Genomic DNA, 14,904 nt, shown 5'->3' on the forward strand with positions numbered 1-14,904 from the left:
GGGCGACTTTGCCGACCCCGCTCTGCATTTGCCGCCCGCCGGTCCCCGCGAACCTCCGTCCTGCCCCGGAGCAGCGGAACGCGCCGAGCGGCGCCGGGAGAACGCCCGCTCGGGGTGGGGAGAAACTGCCCCGGAATGGGGGGAGAGGAGCCGAGCATCAGCCCCGCTCCCTCCCGGCCTCTGGGAGGGATGCTCGGCTTCGGCGGGGACGGCGGGCGGTGAGAAAACTGCGGATCTCCGGCCCGGAGAGCCCGGGGAATGCTACCTGCTCCCGGGAAAACTGCCTGCTCCGGGGAAGAGCCTCGCTGCGAACCTCGGTGCCAGCGGCCACCGCCTCCCCGCAGCATCGCTGCTCCTCCGAGCACCCCGGGGACACCCCCGCTCTCCCGGCCGAGCTTAAACCCGGCGAACGGTTTTTTTTTTAAAGTGGAGCCACGTCGAGATGCCAGAGATGGGCTGGAAGGCGCTGAGCCCCCGCATCCCCGCTCGGTCCCGCATCCCGGCTCGACCCCGGGCGCACCTGCCCCGACCCCGGGGCTGCGGGTCTCTGCCGGGGCGGCTCCTCCCCTGCGCCCCCGATCGCTCCGGCCCCTTCTCCCTCGTTAGGGAAGTGTTAGAAAGTTGCTGAAGTGCGAAATGAGCCTGCGAAACCTCGTTGTCCTCATTAAACTCTGACAAGGAGGGTGACAAGAAGCAGCGGAGGGGAAACAATGCGGCAGTGTTGGGGAGAGCCCCGCGCCGGGGCAGCCTTTGTGCCCGCACACAAAAGCTCTTGTTTGCATGTGTTAAAGTCCATTAAACCGCGGCAGCCCCAGGTGCAAACGCCAGCCCGGAGGGGCCGCTCCACCTTCCGCGCCCGCTGAGCGCGGCGGCCGCTCCGCGCTCGGCCCCGGCACTGGTGGGCGGCGGGGCCGGGGCACGGCCCGGCGGGCTCCTAATGAGGGCCCGGGGCTGGCCCTTCATTAACAGGCATGGGTGGGTTTTGCTCTCTGTGCCCCCAGATTCGCCTGTCCCCCCGCCTCGCCGTTAGTGGAAGCGACGGAACACAATGTCGCCTATTGTGCTCACCCGAGGGGACACGGATGGGACCCCGCGAGCAGCCCGGGGGTCGTGGATGCTGACCTGGTGCCAAAAAGCCTGGTGGACAGGGGCCGAGGTTTGTTTTTTCCCGCTTTGGATTGTAAAGGTACCTTTGGGCATTGGAACATCATCAAATCCTTATAGAAAGTACCCCCAAGCAGAGCAATTTTCCAGCTTCTGGTTCAAACGGCAGAATTCAACCCAGAAGGTGGAAAAGGGAGGAACTGTGCAGAGAATAACCACAAAAAAAAGCTTTGCACAGGTCGAAGCCTACAAAAACAACCTCATCACAGTGTTAGTGTTTCATATGACTGGCACAGGGCTTTGTCCAAGAAAAAGTATTTCCAGGTTCTGTTGCAACAAGTCCACATCCCTTTATCCCCAGTGGGTCTGCCAGGGATCTGCCCCACGGCTATTTTAAATTGTGCTGTTAATAGCAATTCATTACAGTTGATAGAACTGGGAGAGTTGCCTTTTATTTTGCAATTAGACATAAAGACTCTGATCTGGCAAACTCTGCACTGTGAGAATGTGAGTAGCTCTGCTGAAGTCATCTGGGACTGCTCATGTGCTTAACATTAAGCCCGTGTGGGTTTGCAGGATCAAGGTCTGAGACAGGATCATCTTTAAGGATGTTTGTTTACCTGCTCTGTTCCGTGTTTTCCAGATTTGTGACTGTGCCCCGCAAAACCACTTCTCTGGGAAGACCTGCAGTGGCTCGAGTCAGCTGGGCACAGCTCACAAGTAGCGTTATGGGGGTGAATGATTCTTCCCGTAAACAAAAATTGTTTGCAGGAGCTTGATTCGGGAAGACATGACGGCACCGGGTACGTTGCACTGCAAACTGTTCAGCTGTGCGAGCCTGTGTGTACTGAGGCGTTAATGCAGAACTGTTGGGCACTGGGCCCAGCACAGATGCGAGGATGAGTGAGAGCAAAGAGACACGGGGGAAGAAGCAGGAGAAGAAAGCACATTTTAGGGTCCCCTATTCCTGCCTAGATAACCATGGCTTTGGAAACCTGGGCACCGGCCCCAGATGCCTCTTATCAAGACAAAGTGGGAAGCAACATGATCTGTGAAGAAAACAAACATATTTGGTTTTTTTCATTTGCCAATCCTGCAAACAATAGCTGTTTGTAGGCAAATAATCCTCAGGTCTGCATGGCTGGATCAATGCAGGGAGTGGTTCCCATCAGTTCTGTGGTGCCAGACACACTGAGTGGTTTGTAGGGAAACAGGCCCTTGAACTTCACAGCACAGACACTATCTTAGTAGGTTATCATGCACTTGCTTCTGTTCCTGCTCCCACTCTCCTCATCTTCCAACGCTTGGCCTGGCAGGAGAAGCGAAGGTGAGAGGAAATGGACGTTGTTTTAACAGAAAAGGCTTCAAAACGTTCAGCTGTTTGTTATTTCCCTGCCACTTACTTTTCCAATTTACTTTTGGAGCCAGGCAAGCTAAAGGAAAAGCCAGTCCTTGTACACAGTCACAGTTTAATACCTACGATATGCATGAAGAAAATTAATTTGACTGAGGATTTTGCTTCATGAAGTAATTACAGTGCAATGCATAAAAAGGCTGTGTTTTGTCTTGAGCTGCCAAAGTCCTGGTTTGCATCATGAGGTCATGTTTAGGATTACAAATGTTTGCACAAATAGCATCTCACAGAGTCTCACATCACTTCTCTTCACCTTTACTGACAGGATTTGTGGAGGTGGAGAGGAATAGGAAAAGGAAGTCTCCTTTAGCCTCAGATGTGTTAAAATTGCAAAGTATTGTCTGAACAGTCTGATTTTTTAATTTTTATTTTGATTTTCATTTTTTATGGCACCTCTCTGAATCCAAATCCTTTTGAAATGGCATGTGTGTACTTTGATAAACTGAGTAGGACTTGTCTTGGTATAGAATTTGGTGTGATGTCTTTCACAACTGAAGGCAGCACTTCAGTTATCACGATTTTACAACCAGAAAATATTTGGGAAAACAAAGCAAACCAAAATGCACTGGCAAAGCACACCTCACTGCCTTTACATGGACAGCCCATATGAATTAAACAGTCACTACTGCTACCAGGGAGCCTGTAAAATGCCAATCATATCACAATTCAAAAGTATCCATTCTGCCACCAACCCATATCGTGGAAAACTACCCCAGGAAAAAAAAAAGTTACAGGAATAGTAGACTTAAAAAAAATTTAAGAAAATTCCCAGATTAAAGTCACTGGAGAGCAATGCCCACTCACCTGCATGCTCTGCCTTGCCTGGGTGTTTAGGTGGGAGCTCTTTAGATCCAGTTTGTTGCACAATGACTGCTGGAGCTGAGCTCAGTGGGAGCTGAGCTCTGAGTGTCTGTCCTCACAGTTCTCGGGCTGTAGGTGACTCACATTGAGAATCCAGAATTATGAAGACCCTTTTTTTAATTCACCTGCCTTCTTTCCTCACTGATAATACAGGGTCAGCATCCTCTCAGAATTGCTGGAAAAGGAAATGGTGGATGTGAAACACTCAGACACTGCTGTCACGAGCACCATGGAAAAACCACATGGAAATGAATAATTTTGTGCCCAAAGCACAGTTTGAATAACAGGCAGTAAAAAGCCCCATCGCTGCACATTAAACAAGAGGAGAATAAATCATGGGGGGGAGCTGCTCCCTCAGGAGCAGCAACCACTGCCAGTGTGGAGTGAGGGGGATGCCTGTAGGAAAAGGGTGTGGATAACTCAATTACAGCTCATCTGGATGAGGAAAACCAGGCAAACTCTGGACACTGCAGGCTGTTGAATGCTGGAGAGCACAGCCTCAGTAGCCTTTCAGAGTGTATTGTTTCACACACGTATTTATGTTTGTGTGTGCATGGGCTTCAGGGTATATGGAAAATAGGCAGGATAAGCTTTGGCTCTGCGCCAGGTTAACTGCTCTACACAGCAAAGGTCAACTGGAAGCACAGGCTGAGGTCTAGATGCAAAAAATCATTGAAATGTCAACTGAGCAGCTTGTAGAGTCACTCTCAGATGCAAGAACACGTCCTGTAATTGCCCTTGGCACAGAGAGACAGAGCAGCACAGGGAACTGTGGTTAGGTCTCATTAATGGTGGCAGATTTAGGAGTGCCTGATCCAACAGAGGGAAGGCAAGCTTTGTTCTGGATGGAAGAGAAGAGATGATCTACTCAGCCGAGGAACTTCTGTGAGATGCAGCTCTGCAGAGCAGCACAGCTCCAAGGAGGTCACAGCCATCACCATCCCTTCAGCAGGTAAAGGACACTTACTGCAGAGATCTCTGCAACTGGAGAACACAACAGGGTGACTCAGTAGTAATGGGACCTTTCATCAACAGATGCTTTTCCTCTTGTTTCTAACACATTTATCAACTATTTAAAACGTAGGTAAAACCATTTTTTCAGTGCTTCTATCCAAGTGGTGGCATGGCTCTCCCAGAGCACGGGAATGAATGTAAAATGTCTTGCATTTGTTCTGATCAGGGCTCTGTTGTTGCTTTTAGGGCATCTCCCACTCATCAGTCCGGAGATGTGAGTGTTTCCACCTCTGTGCATCTGCTTATAACCACCAGTGACAAAAGACACGTCTCTCCTGGGGTTGGTGAGTTCTTGTTTATGACAGGATTGAGTTTGCCTAACAAGGGACCAGTCAGTGTCCACAAAACTCTTTGACAGTGAAACATTTCACTACTCTCCTTGTGACAGTACTAGAGGAAGCATTGCACACAGCTACATATATCAGTTAAAGTCTATTTTTTCTACTCTTTCATATGTCACTGACTCACCATTTGTTAACTTTGGACAACCTTTTAAAGGTCTCACACACCCCCAAACTCTACATATGGAATTTCTGCCTGAGATATATCTCATGCTGCACCAACATTGACTCAAAGGAGCAATAATTTTCCCAGCAAAGTCCTGTAAAAAATCTTCCTCATAAGAGATAAGAGAGAAGGTCATTTCACATGATACTGCCCACTGGAATGACTCTTTAGACACTGCTTGTCCTGGAACTTCTTATTCATCCTTCTCCTCATCCAGATATTTTGTCTTCTAATTGCAAGAGTATTTTCCACTTCAGCCGAGGGTCTCTGTGGGCAAAATACAGATAGAAATGGATGAAGTCTATCGATAATGTGTCACCTCTGTAATGATTTGCTCCTTTGAACTATCAAATTGTTGCCTACAGGGTTGTGGTACATTCTGGTAAAAATAGAAATGGTGAATTACTAAAGGCCCAAACAAGTTCTGTTGCCAATCTGGCAACTGTCACTGGCCCTAAAAGGGATCAGTGGTCGCATCTTTTCCAGAGATAATAGAGAGAAATATTTTCCATCTCAGAGTTCAACTTGCACATCCTATCAGTCACCTCGTAGTTTTGTAGTTTACACCTAAGCATCGCTTGGATCCAAACTTCTTTTCGTGGGGAATAGGAATATGCTGGGATTTGTTTAAGGGATTCTTTGATGGGAAATAGGAATAGCTAAAAATGGATAGCTTAAAAAGAACATTTCTGCACCAGTTACCATCAGACAGGTTTTAACCCGGGCAGACGACCTCCAAGGACATGGTGCAAGCTGCAGGGATCAGGGTTTGATTCACCAGGGTACTTTCCCTTCTGAATCAGCACTAGCTCTACGCCACTGTGATATCACGGGCTATCTGCCTTTGGAAGCGCTGAGTATTTTTAAGCGTTCTAACAGCAAAGTGCTGACTATTGCTGGGGATTACAGATTCTGTGAAACATTTTCTAAGATAACTTCTGGCATCTTGCCACTTGTTATATGGAAAATATGTTGTATTATCTTCCATGTGTGTGGGGGTGTAAGGGTGCTCCTAGTGTCCTGGCCCCCAGCCTGCAGAGACTTACACATATTTTATTCAGAATGAAGTTAAGCAATACATGATGAACTTGTTCAGGCGCAGAGCCTAGATCTGTCACTTCAGACATGTTCCATATCCTGTAGGACTTCTCGAAAGACAGCATCTTTCTCGACGTTCCAAGTATGCTACTATGAACACCACACTGGAGATTGGCTGGGTGGGACACAAATATGTTGGTTATCAGTGTAAGACGTTTCAGTGGAAGGGCCTGGCCCTGCCCTGGTGGGCTGAAGTCCTTCAACTGGGATAGTCAGACTGGGGTGGTCAAACTGGTCCCAGACTCCTGTACACCGGCAGGATGTGGAGGAGTTGCTGTCAGACGTTGCACGTCAGACATTTGATTTAATGTTCTTCTCTTACTACCAGTCCTGGAAAGCTCTCCAGAGACACTGTGTGAAGGATGGGGTGTAGCAGGTTGGGGTGAGGATGTCGGGGCACCAGGAAGAGCAGAGAAAGGCCCTTGTTCTGGAGGTAGAGGGTGAAACGTGACATATTAGGAGAGAACTGTCTGGACAGTCCAACACCATGCCTGGAGAGAGTGATGGTATTCCCATGGAAAACCTACAGTGGTCCTTCCACGACTCACTTCTGGATGAGTTTGAGTGGGGCACGAAGGCAGCAGAGAGGGTATGTCCTCCCCAGACCCACCCCAGTGCCACACTTTAGGAGAAGCCATGGTGGCTGCTCCACTCCCCAAAAGGAACCCTGTGAGAGCCCCAGGAGACCCTGCGAGAGCCCTGAGGGAGCAATGTCAGAGCCCTGCAGAAGCCCTTTGGGGTCACCTGTGGGGAGCCCTCGCAGACCCTTTGGAAAGCCTTTGGAAACCTTTTGGGGAGCTGCGAAGGACCCTGTAGGGAGCCGTTTGGGGAACCCTTTGGGACTGTGAGGGGAACCCTGTGGAAGCCCTTTGGGACCCCGTGGAAACGCAGAGTGGAGGAACCCTTGGGAAGCTCCGAGGGAGCCTCTTGGGACGCTGAGGGGAGCAAAGGGTAGCCCTCTGGAAGCCCTTTGACAGCCCTGAGGGACCCTGAGGGGAGCCCTTTGACAGCCCTGAGGGACCCTGAGGGAGCCCTTTGACAGCCCTGAGGGACCCTGTGAGAGACCCTGAGGGGAGCCCTTTGACAGCCCTGAGGGACCCTGTGGGGGCCGCTGAGGGGAGCCCTTTGACAGCCCTGAGGGACCCTGAGGGGAGCCCTTTGACAGCCGTGAAGAATTCTGAGGGGAGCCCTCTGAACGCCCTGAGGGACCCTGTGAGGGATCCTGAGGGGAGCCCTTTGACAGCCCTCAGGGACCCTGAGGGGAGCCCTTTGACAGCCGTGAGGGACCCTGTGAGGGATCCTGAGGGGAGCCCTTTGACAGCCATGAGGAACCCTGAGGGGAGCCCTTTGACAGCCCTGAGGAACCCTGAGGGGAGCCCTTTGACAGCCGTGAGGGACCCTGTGAGGGACGCTGAGGGGAGCCCTGCGGGGTTCCCGCCGTGGCGGGCGCGGCGCGCGGGCGCCCCCGCTCCCGCAGCGGTTCCTCGGCGGGGCGGCGCCGCCCGTCACCTGCGGCCGCGCGAGGGGCCGGGGCGCGGGGCGGGGCGAGGGGCGTGGCCGGGGCGGCGGCCAATGGGGCGGCGGGCGGGCGGCGCGCGCGGCGCTCTTAAGGCGGCGCGGGCGCTGTCAGCGGGCAGAAGGCGCGCGGGCTCGACGGCGGGGCCATGGCCGCCCTCAACGGCGCCGTGGAGAACGGGCAGCCCGACAGGAAAGCGCCGCCGCCTCTGCCGCGGCCCCTGCGCAGCCTGGAGGTGAAGTACACCAAGGTGAGGCAGCTCGCCGGGCGCGGGGGAGGTGGGCGGCGGGCGGCGGGGCTCGGTGGAGTCAGGGTGGAGGCGAGGTGTTAAGTTTTTTTGATGCGAAGTTTTCACCCTCGTTGTTGTTTTTTCTTAAGTTCTTTTATTCCTCCTGCTGCCTGAGACAGTAGGTTTATGGGGGTTTGAGGTTGAGCGAGCAGGTGACAGTGGTATTTCCAATGGTGCAGCAGTTGCCTCTATGTCTAAAGCCCAAAAACTAACTTTTTTTTTTTTTTTTAAATAAAATGGCCCCACTGAACCTATTGTGCTGCCCCAGGTGCTCTGGGCTCCTATGGTGCCTGACAGCATCTTCCCTCCCAACCCACCCTTGAGCGCCTCCAGCCCTGCACTGGTGCTCAGCGAAATCCGATTTGGATGGAGTGAGCCCGGGCAGGGAGAGGAGGGGGTTTTATCCCTCAGGAAGCTGCTTGTCAGAGTTGTGTTCAGCTGTCCTTGACCTGGTCTGCAGCTCCTTTGCTGGGAGGGGGCTCAGTGCCAGGGGTGAATTTGGGTTCTGGCAAGCCTGGAGAAGGACCAGTGTCCAGCAGGACAGGGCCTCATGGAAGGGCTTTGCCATGAGGCTGGAGCCATCCTGCAGCTCTGGAAGTTTTGTTCATGTGAGTCTTGTTGGTGACTCTCTCTCTCTGTCCCGACAGAGCTCCTCTATGGCCTCCCTGTGGGATGAGGAGTCAGGCACTGAGCCTGCACAAACCCTCACCTCTCCCCTCTTCCCTGAGCTTCCCTTTAAACAGTCTCTCCTGACCTTTTGGATTAAACCAAAGGCTCCTGAGCTTGATAACTCCATCCCTCAGAGGTGAGGCTGGTGTGGAGCTGAGCAGGGCTGCAGAAATCCCTGTTCCCAATGCACTGTAGCTCTGTGATCGCCAGGTCGCTTTTTGTTCCACAACAGCCTGACCCGCTGCCTTGCGCAGTGCAGAAAATGTCCCGGCTGGTTACGCTGCTAAGGAGCCTCAACTGCCATAATTTCAACTTTGTGTCTGGACTAAAAGAGCTGGAGGGGCTGAATGAGTGTGCTACTGTTGCATTTGTGTGTTAAGTACTAAAAAAAAGGAAAAAAAAGGAGAATTTGAAGTTCATTCCCTTGCAGTGAGAAGGAGTAAACAGCGATAGCTTATCCCGCGAGGTGTTGATTTGAATTATGCGTCCAAGCTAGTGAAACAGATTAGCAATTAGTAGTAATCACCGGACTAGATTAATTTTTACCATCCCAAGTTTATCTGCTCTTTATTTGTGAGATAAACTTGTCATTTAGCAGCAAATTGGATCTGCAGCTGCTGGTTGCGGAATGGCGTAATGCTGCACAAACAGCTCTTTCCCGCGTCCAAAATGGACACGGCCATTCGAGTTCTTCTTAAACATCCAAATGTTCTGGTTTTTGTTATTTTTATTGTTGTGAACACTTTTAAAGGCTCCTTAGGGATCTTATCCTGCAGCCCGTGTATGTTTTAAGGCACGCAGTTTTATTCTCCAGAGTTTTGCCAGAGACTCTGTGCGCTGGAAGTATCAAGGTAGTCTCTTAAAAGTGGAAACCAATGTAAATTAAGAGTGGGAGTTTGATGTTTGATCTGGTGCTGCTGGTGCATCTGAGTAAATAATGAACAGCAGTCCATTTTCATAAAACTTCGGGGGTTTTGTACAAGCTCTGAGTTTCACCAGATGTTTACAGCTGACAGCGTGTTTTCCTCTGCTTAGAGGAGATTTTTATTTTTGGTTCTACCAGTTACGGGGCTGGGGCAGAAGAAAAAAATTCCCAACAAAGATCTTTCTTGTGAAGGAGCTTAGTGCTTGTCATGGATGTGTGATGGAAGTGATCTGTCCACAATTCCTTGTCTCAAATCCTGGGTATGCAGCATGAACGGCTGATAAATTATTCGATTTGATTTCAACTCCTGGCACCAAAGACCTGGGATATGTGGTGCAATTCCCAGAATGATGCCAGTGCATGTGTTACATTTAAAACAGCCTGATCCTGTCGCTCTCATGTTTTACTACTTGTAGGAACATCATTTTCCCACAGAATTCACGTTGAGTGCAAAGGAAAAATGGTATCATTCCCCAGTCCTCAGTTTGTGAGCATATACCTGATGCTTTAATTTTACAGTGCCCGTCATATCTCCTCAGTTTATAACGTGACTCTGCTTCACTAGTGAAACAAAGAAAAACTGAAGTTAAAATGTGTGAGTGTTAAAATGTAACACTTGGATAACAGAGGTAGTTCAGGAGTGTTGATGTCTTAAAATGGAGTTAATATTTCTAACATTGTATCTCTTCTTGTGACTTTCCTTGGCCACATCTTTGGCAAAATAGTCTTTTTCTTGGCCCGTGTGAAACAGGTGGGTCCAACTGTGCACCTTCTACACCAGTTATATTTTGCATGCTTTGTGCAGAAATAGTGAGAAAAAAGCCCTTTCTTGAAGAAAAAACTGCCCAAGGAAAGAAAATTATGACCCAAAGCAGTGGGAATTCCGAATGTAAGAGATGCAACATTAATCTCCTGGTGGTGTGTAGAGACTCATAAACAAGATTGCAAATGTGGATGACTTCCAAATAAAAGTACTAGCTTACAGCCACTAGCAGGCTACTAATAAAGATTACTTCATCTAATCTTACTTGAAGTATATTTATAAAATATAACACTGCCAAGTTAGATCACAGCGTGGATAAGATGCATGTTGAATCAATTAATTGTATATAGGTATTCATGTTCTGTTTACAGTGAGTAACAACACTCCAGTATTTAATGCATTTTCGGTTACGCAATGCTGGGACTGTTTGTTCTTGCTGTGGAAATGCAATATTTTGAAACACTTAAATCTTGTCACAGATGACTCCAAGTGACGTGGGAGGCTTGATCCAGCCTGTGACAAGGCATGGTGGGGTAGGACTGAGCCAGTCCCCACCCTCCTCTGGGTGCTGCCAGAGGGGGGAGCAAGATGTGGAAGTAGCCCAGGGCAGGATGCAAACAGCCAAGGAATATTGTGCAGTGACATGTAACGAAGGGCTCCTTTTGCTTGGACCATGCCAGCTTCTCTTGGTGTCTGCTTGGTGTTCCCATGGAGGTGGACTTCAAAACCCGCCTGTTTCTCACTGCCAAATCACAGTGGTGTGTGGTGTGAGCCCCATTCCTCTGCCTCCCTCTTGCTCAAAACCAACTGGGTGCACAAAGTTTGGATAAATGCTTCTGTATTCCAGTCTCCCTGGCAGAGAGACCTGAGCACACTTGACTCTGCCACTGATGGAAACTGGAGAGCTCTGGGAACTTGGAGAAGCACTTGTGGTTTTTTCTTCTACATCAGTGTTTTCTTTCTCCTGCCCATCCCACTTCCCTTCCACTCTCTCTCTCTCTCTCTTCAGATATTTATTAACAATGAATGGCACGAGTCTACAAGTGGAAAGAAGTTCCCCACCTACAACCCTTCAACGCTGGAGAAAATTTGTGACATTGAGGAAGGAGACAAGGTAAGCGTTGTCAGAAAAACAGTACAGAAGACTGTTTCCAAAGCCTTTCTTTTTGTAGGGAAGCACCCAGACGAAAAACTGGCTTTTAACAACGTCATCCATCTGGCCAGACTGATTTGAAGGTCTGGGACACTGGATGTGCTGCTCAAGAATTACATGGGCTGGGTGGGATCAGTCCTGTCCAACTCGTCAGAGGCACTTTCCCTGGTAGGAACTGGCTGCTGAGCACTGTCAGAGGAATGAGATTGAGCATCATTCTTGTGGCATGGACTGGAAGGGAGCAGCCAGCCTGAGGAAATAGCAATGATGGTGTATGCACATCCCTGACAGGACATGGGCCTTGTGTTGGGAGTGGTTTATACACCAGCTGCACAGCAGCCTGTTGGACACACTGAGCTGAAATTTGTCTCCTTATAAACAAAGTCAACAAATAACCTGAGTGCTTGGGGGAATTTGAGCTCGGTCATACAAACACTGACCACTTACTGCTGGAGACATGGTGCTGCTTTTCCAACTGGTGTTGTGGGTTCCGGCCTCCTGCACAAGTGTGGCAACTCCCACTTAAAACCAAACTGGTATCTCAAGAGCTCTGCCAATTCTTGGCTGGCCCTGGTTTACTGTAGATCAACCTGGGCTGTAACAGGGTTTGGTAACAGTTTGAGGTGAGGAACAATCAGATGTGACACTTTCTGTCCAAAACAGCTGATCATATAGGGGCCAACCTATGGAAGAGGGCTGGCCCAAGAGCTGGCTTTTTGCAGGGTGTCATGGAAAGGTGACTCACAACTGCTGTGCTGTGCCAGGGCTTTGGCAGCTCATTGCTATGGGCAGTGTGGCCATTTCTGCCCTGCACTGAGATCTTTTTGTGGCTCAGCTTGTCCAACACTTGTGGGGCCCAGTGCCTGGTTTCCAGTGAGGTAGCTGCCTTGGGGGTCCTTTCCTAGTAGGATTGAAACTAGCTGAGCAGGGACAGTGTGTTTTCTGGTATTGTACAGTGTAGAGTATAAAGCCTGACCCTTCTGGAGATGGGAGCAAACTTCCTTGGGAGTACAATGCAGTGTTGTGTAAGGTAGTTGTGCTTTTTTTGGGTGGCACTAAAGCAGCCTCCAGGACTTATTGCCACGGGGGATTTGTGTATCCATAGGGCAATTGCAGATCCAGGCAGAACCAAACATTGTAATGTCTTTATACTGACTGGGTAGGACACAACTGTGTTGAATTGCAGTGGCATGTAAACAGTGGAGTTGAAGCTGACTCTGATGCAACTGTATTTTGATAGGCACAAACCATGACACTGTTATTGTTCCCTGAGCTAAGTGTCTCCTCCAGCAGCTACGGGAGTATTTCATGCCTGCTTCTTACTGTCTGACTAAAAGAAAATTGTTATGCAGAACTGAAAACCCAGTTTTAAAGCTTGCCTTCTTGAGATTTCTCCCTGCCTGGATTTGGCTTTTAGCTTGCAGGAGACTCACTGTAAACCTGTCCTTGGGGTCAGTCCGTGGATCCCTCTGCCCCTGGATACTCAGTGGGTGCATGGAAATTGCAGGAAGGAATGTAAGGTAACTCTGGCTAAGGTGCTGAAAGCCTCTTCCACCCCTTTATATCATACTTTTAAAAAACCCCAATAATTTTTTGCTGTAAGTGGTTTTTTCCAAGGAACTGAGTGGGATTAGACCTGGATCTGGGTTACTTAGAAAGCAGTCATGGTTGAGAACCATCCCCAAACAGCTGTTTGGCTTCTGGTGACATTTGCCATAGGACAGTGGGACATGGTCAAGCCAAATCCTCTGAGGCTTAATTTGCCCTGGTTGGACTTCCCCCTCTGGATGTAACTCCAGTCTGCTGGAGTCACTACAGGAAGTGGTGAGTTGTGTTTGGTGCTTTCCAGTGTCCTTCCCCATGTGCCACCACACTTGTTGTGCCGCTCGGTGCCACCCCAGGGGTGTCAGTTCCTGGTACTGGCTCTGGCTTCAGCTGTGCTGAGCCGGGTTTGGCTCTGCCCTCACAGCAGGCTGGGAGCAGAACTCCACTTTCCAAGCCCTCAACAGAAACCTGCCCCTCCCTGGCCATGCAGAGTGTTTTGCTCAGGCTGCACGTGAGGGGTGGGAATTTGGCAGCCGACATCTCGGCGATGACAGTTCAGTCTGGTGTTGAAACTTGGCCAATGCTTTATGAGCCTCGAAGCAAAGGTTTTGTTGTTTGTTCTTTAGTTACAGAATTGTCCTTGATGGGACAGTTGAGGGATAAAGAAAAGTCTGTGTGGAAAAAGAAGCCCTGGAAATAAAATGGCAAATGTCTTCACTGGATGGTGGGAGGCTTTTTACCTCCCAAAAAGTGTCTTAGAGTCCAAGTGTTTGCCAGGTTGATAACAGAGAAGGAATAACTTTCTCCATTAGACTTCTGCTCCATGGGAGTGGTGAAGCCCCAGAACTTCCACCCTGTCTTGATGTTACCATGTAAAAGCAGGAATACTTGTGCCATCATAATGTCTCTGGTGCTGTCAATAAAAGTTGGAGAGAGGCTTTTTCCTTCCAACATCTTGCTGATATCCATCAAAGGCAGGGGAAAGGTGCTCCCTCCTCAAAGGAGTGCCCAGCTCAGCTGGAGGCCCCAGAGTACAGGCAGCAGGTCCACAGCTGTGACTGTGGAGCAGACTCGATGTTGTGGAGTGTCTGCCATGGTCATTTCCAAGCAGTTCACCCTCACATGTGGATCTTTGAAGGGTTGTGAGAGGGATTTGTCTGCAATCTCCCTCAGATTGTAGCGGCAGGCTGAGGTAAGACTCCAGCAGACTCCAGTGCCCTCAATAATGATTTTGGATACTTGGGGCTGTTAAGATGCATTTTGTGGCTGTTTTGAACTCAGGTTCAGAAGTCAGAGCAATGCAACGTGTTTGCAGGGGAGCAGGTCAGGGAACCTCTTCTAATTGATAAACTGTGACATGCTCGTGCCCTGTGTCAGAAAAGTGCCTGTCCAAAGACAGGGGAGCCTTTTGAAGGAGTTGTAGCTGAATTGAAGGAAGATGGTCTCCACTGGCTGTGCTCCACCTTTGGTCTCCTTAGTGACCACAGTGAAGCACTGTGGGACACCCTGAGACTGATGCAGAGTGAGGCTTTGTTGCAGGTGTTTTCCCCACTCACAGAGCCAGTGGGTCTTCACTGTGAGGAAGACACAGGAGAGAGAAAGAAAGGCCAGGGGAGAAAAAGGGAGCAGTGATGAGCAGGACTTGAGGTGGAAAATGGAAGAGGTAGCTTAGAACAAAGAACAGTGTGTTTTTTGTCCAGGGGGGGAAAGGTATGTGGTTGTGTAACTGGGGGTTATATCATAATGTGAACACCAAGGTGGGCATGAAGGTTTGCAGGCATTGCTGCAGTGCTTGACTTTGCAGTCTTAATATTCTCTTAGTGGAGCTTTTTGTGTAATACTCCATGTGTTATAGATCCAGACTGAGCACCAGGATGCACAGGATCTCCTCCTCCTGTGGTTTTGTGCACCACAATGTGTTCCTGGCACCTTGACAGTCCCGAGTCCCTTTGTCACGCCTTGTGCCTACCTATTGCAACACGCCTGCAATGAACATGCCATTCAGACTCCCCTAATGCCTAGTCATAACAGGATGGATTAAGAATG

At 49.7% G+C, this 14,904-nt stretch overlaps 1 protein-coding gene across 2 annotated transcripts in view; it reads left to right on the top strand.

Annotated features, from left to right (window-relative positions):
• The first annotated feature begins 4,652 nt into the window (after positions 1-4,652).
• The window catches only part of ALDH1A3 (aldehyde dehydrogenase 1 family member A3), a 38,260-nt gene continuing 28,008 nt past the window's right edge, over positions 4,653-14,904 (top strand). The window contains exons 1-2 of one of the 2 annotated variants that reach the window (XM_050309013.1): positions 4,653-4,677; positions 11,170-11,274. Coding sequence is in view for 1 of the 2 variants with exons in the window: in XM_050309012.1 (XP_050164969.1) it covers positions 7,663-7,764; positions 11,170-11,274 (207 nt within the window). In the remaining variant the exon portion in view is untranslated. Of the gene's footprint in view, positions 4,678-7,647; positions 7,765-11,169; positions 11,275-14,904 lie in introns of those variants that run through there. The other variant, XM_050309012.1, reaches the window with a different exon arrangement.

This window comes from Myiozetetes cayanensis, unplaced genomic scaffold (assembly GCF_022539395.1).
Source record: "Myiozetetes cayanensis isolate MyiCay16 unplaced genomic scaffold, myiCay2020 scf14, whole genome shotgun sequence".
Taxonomy (NCBI): Eukaryota; Metazoa; Chordata; class Aves; order Passeriformes; family Tyrannidae; genus Myiozetetes; species Myiozetetes cayanensis.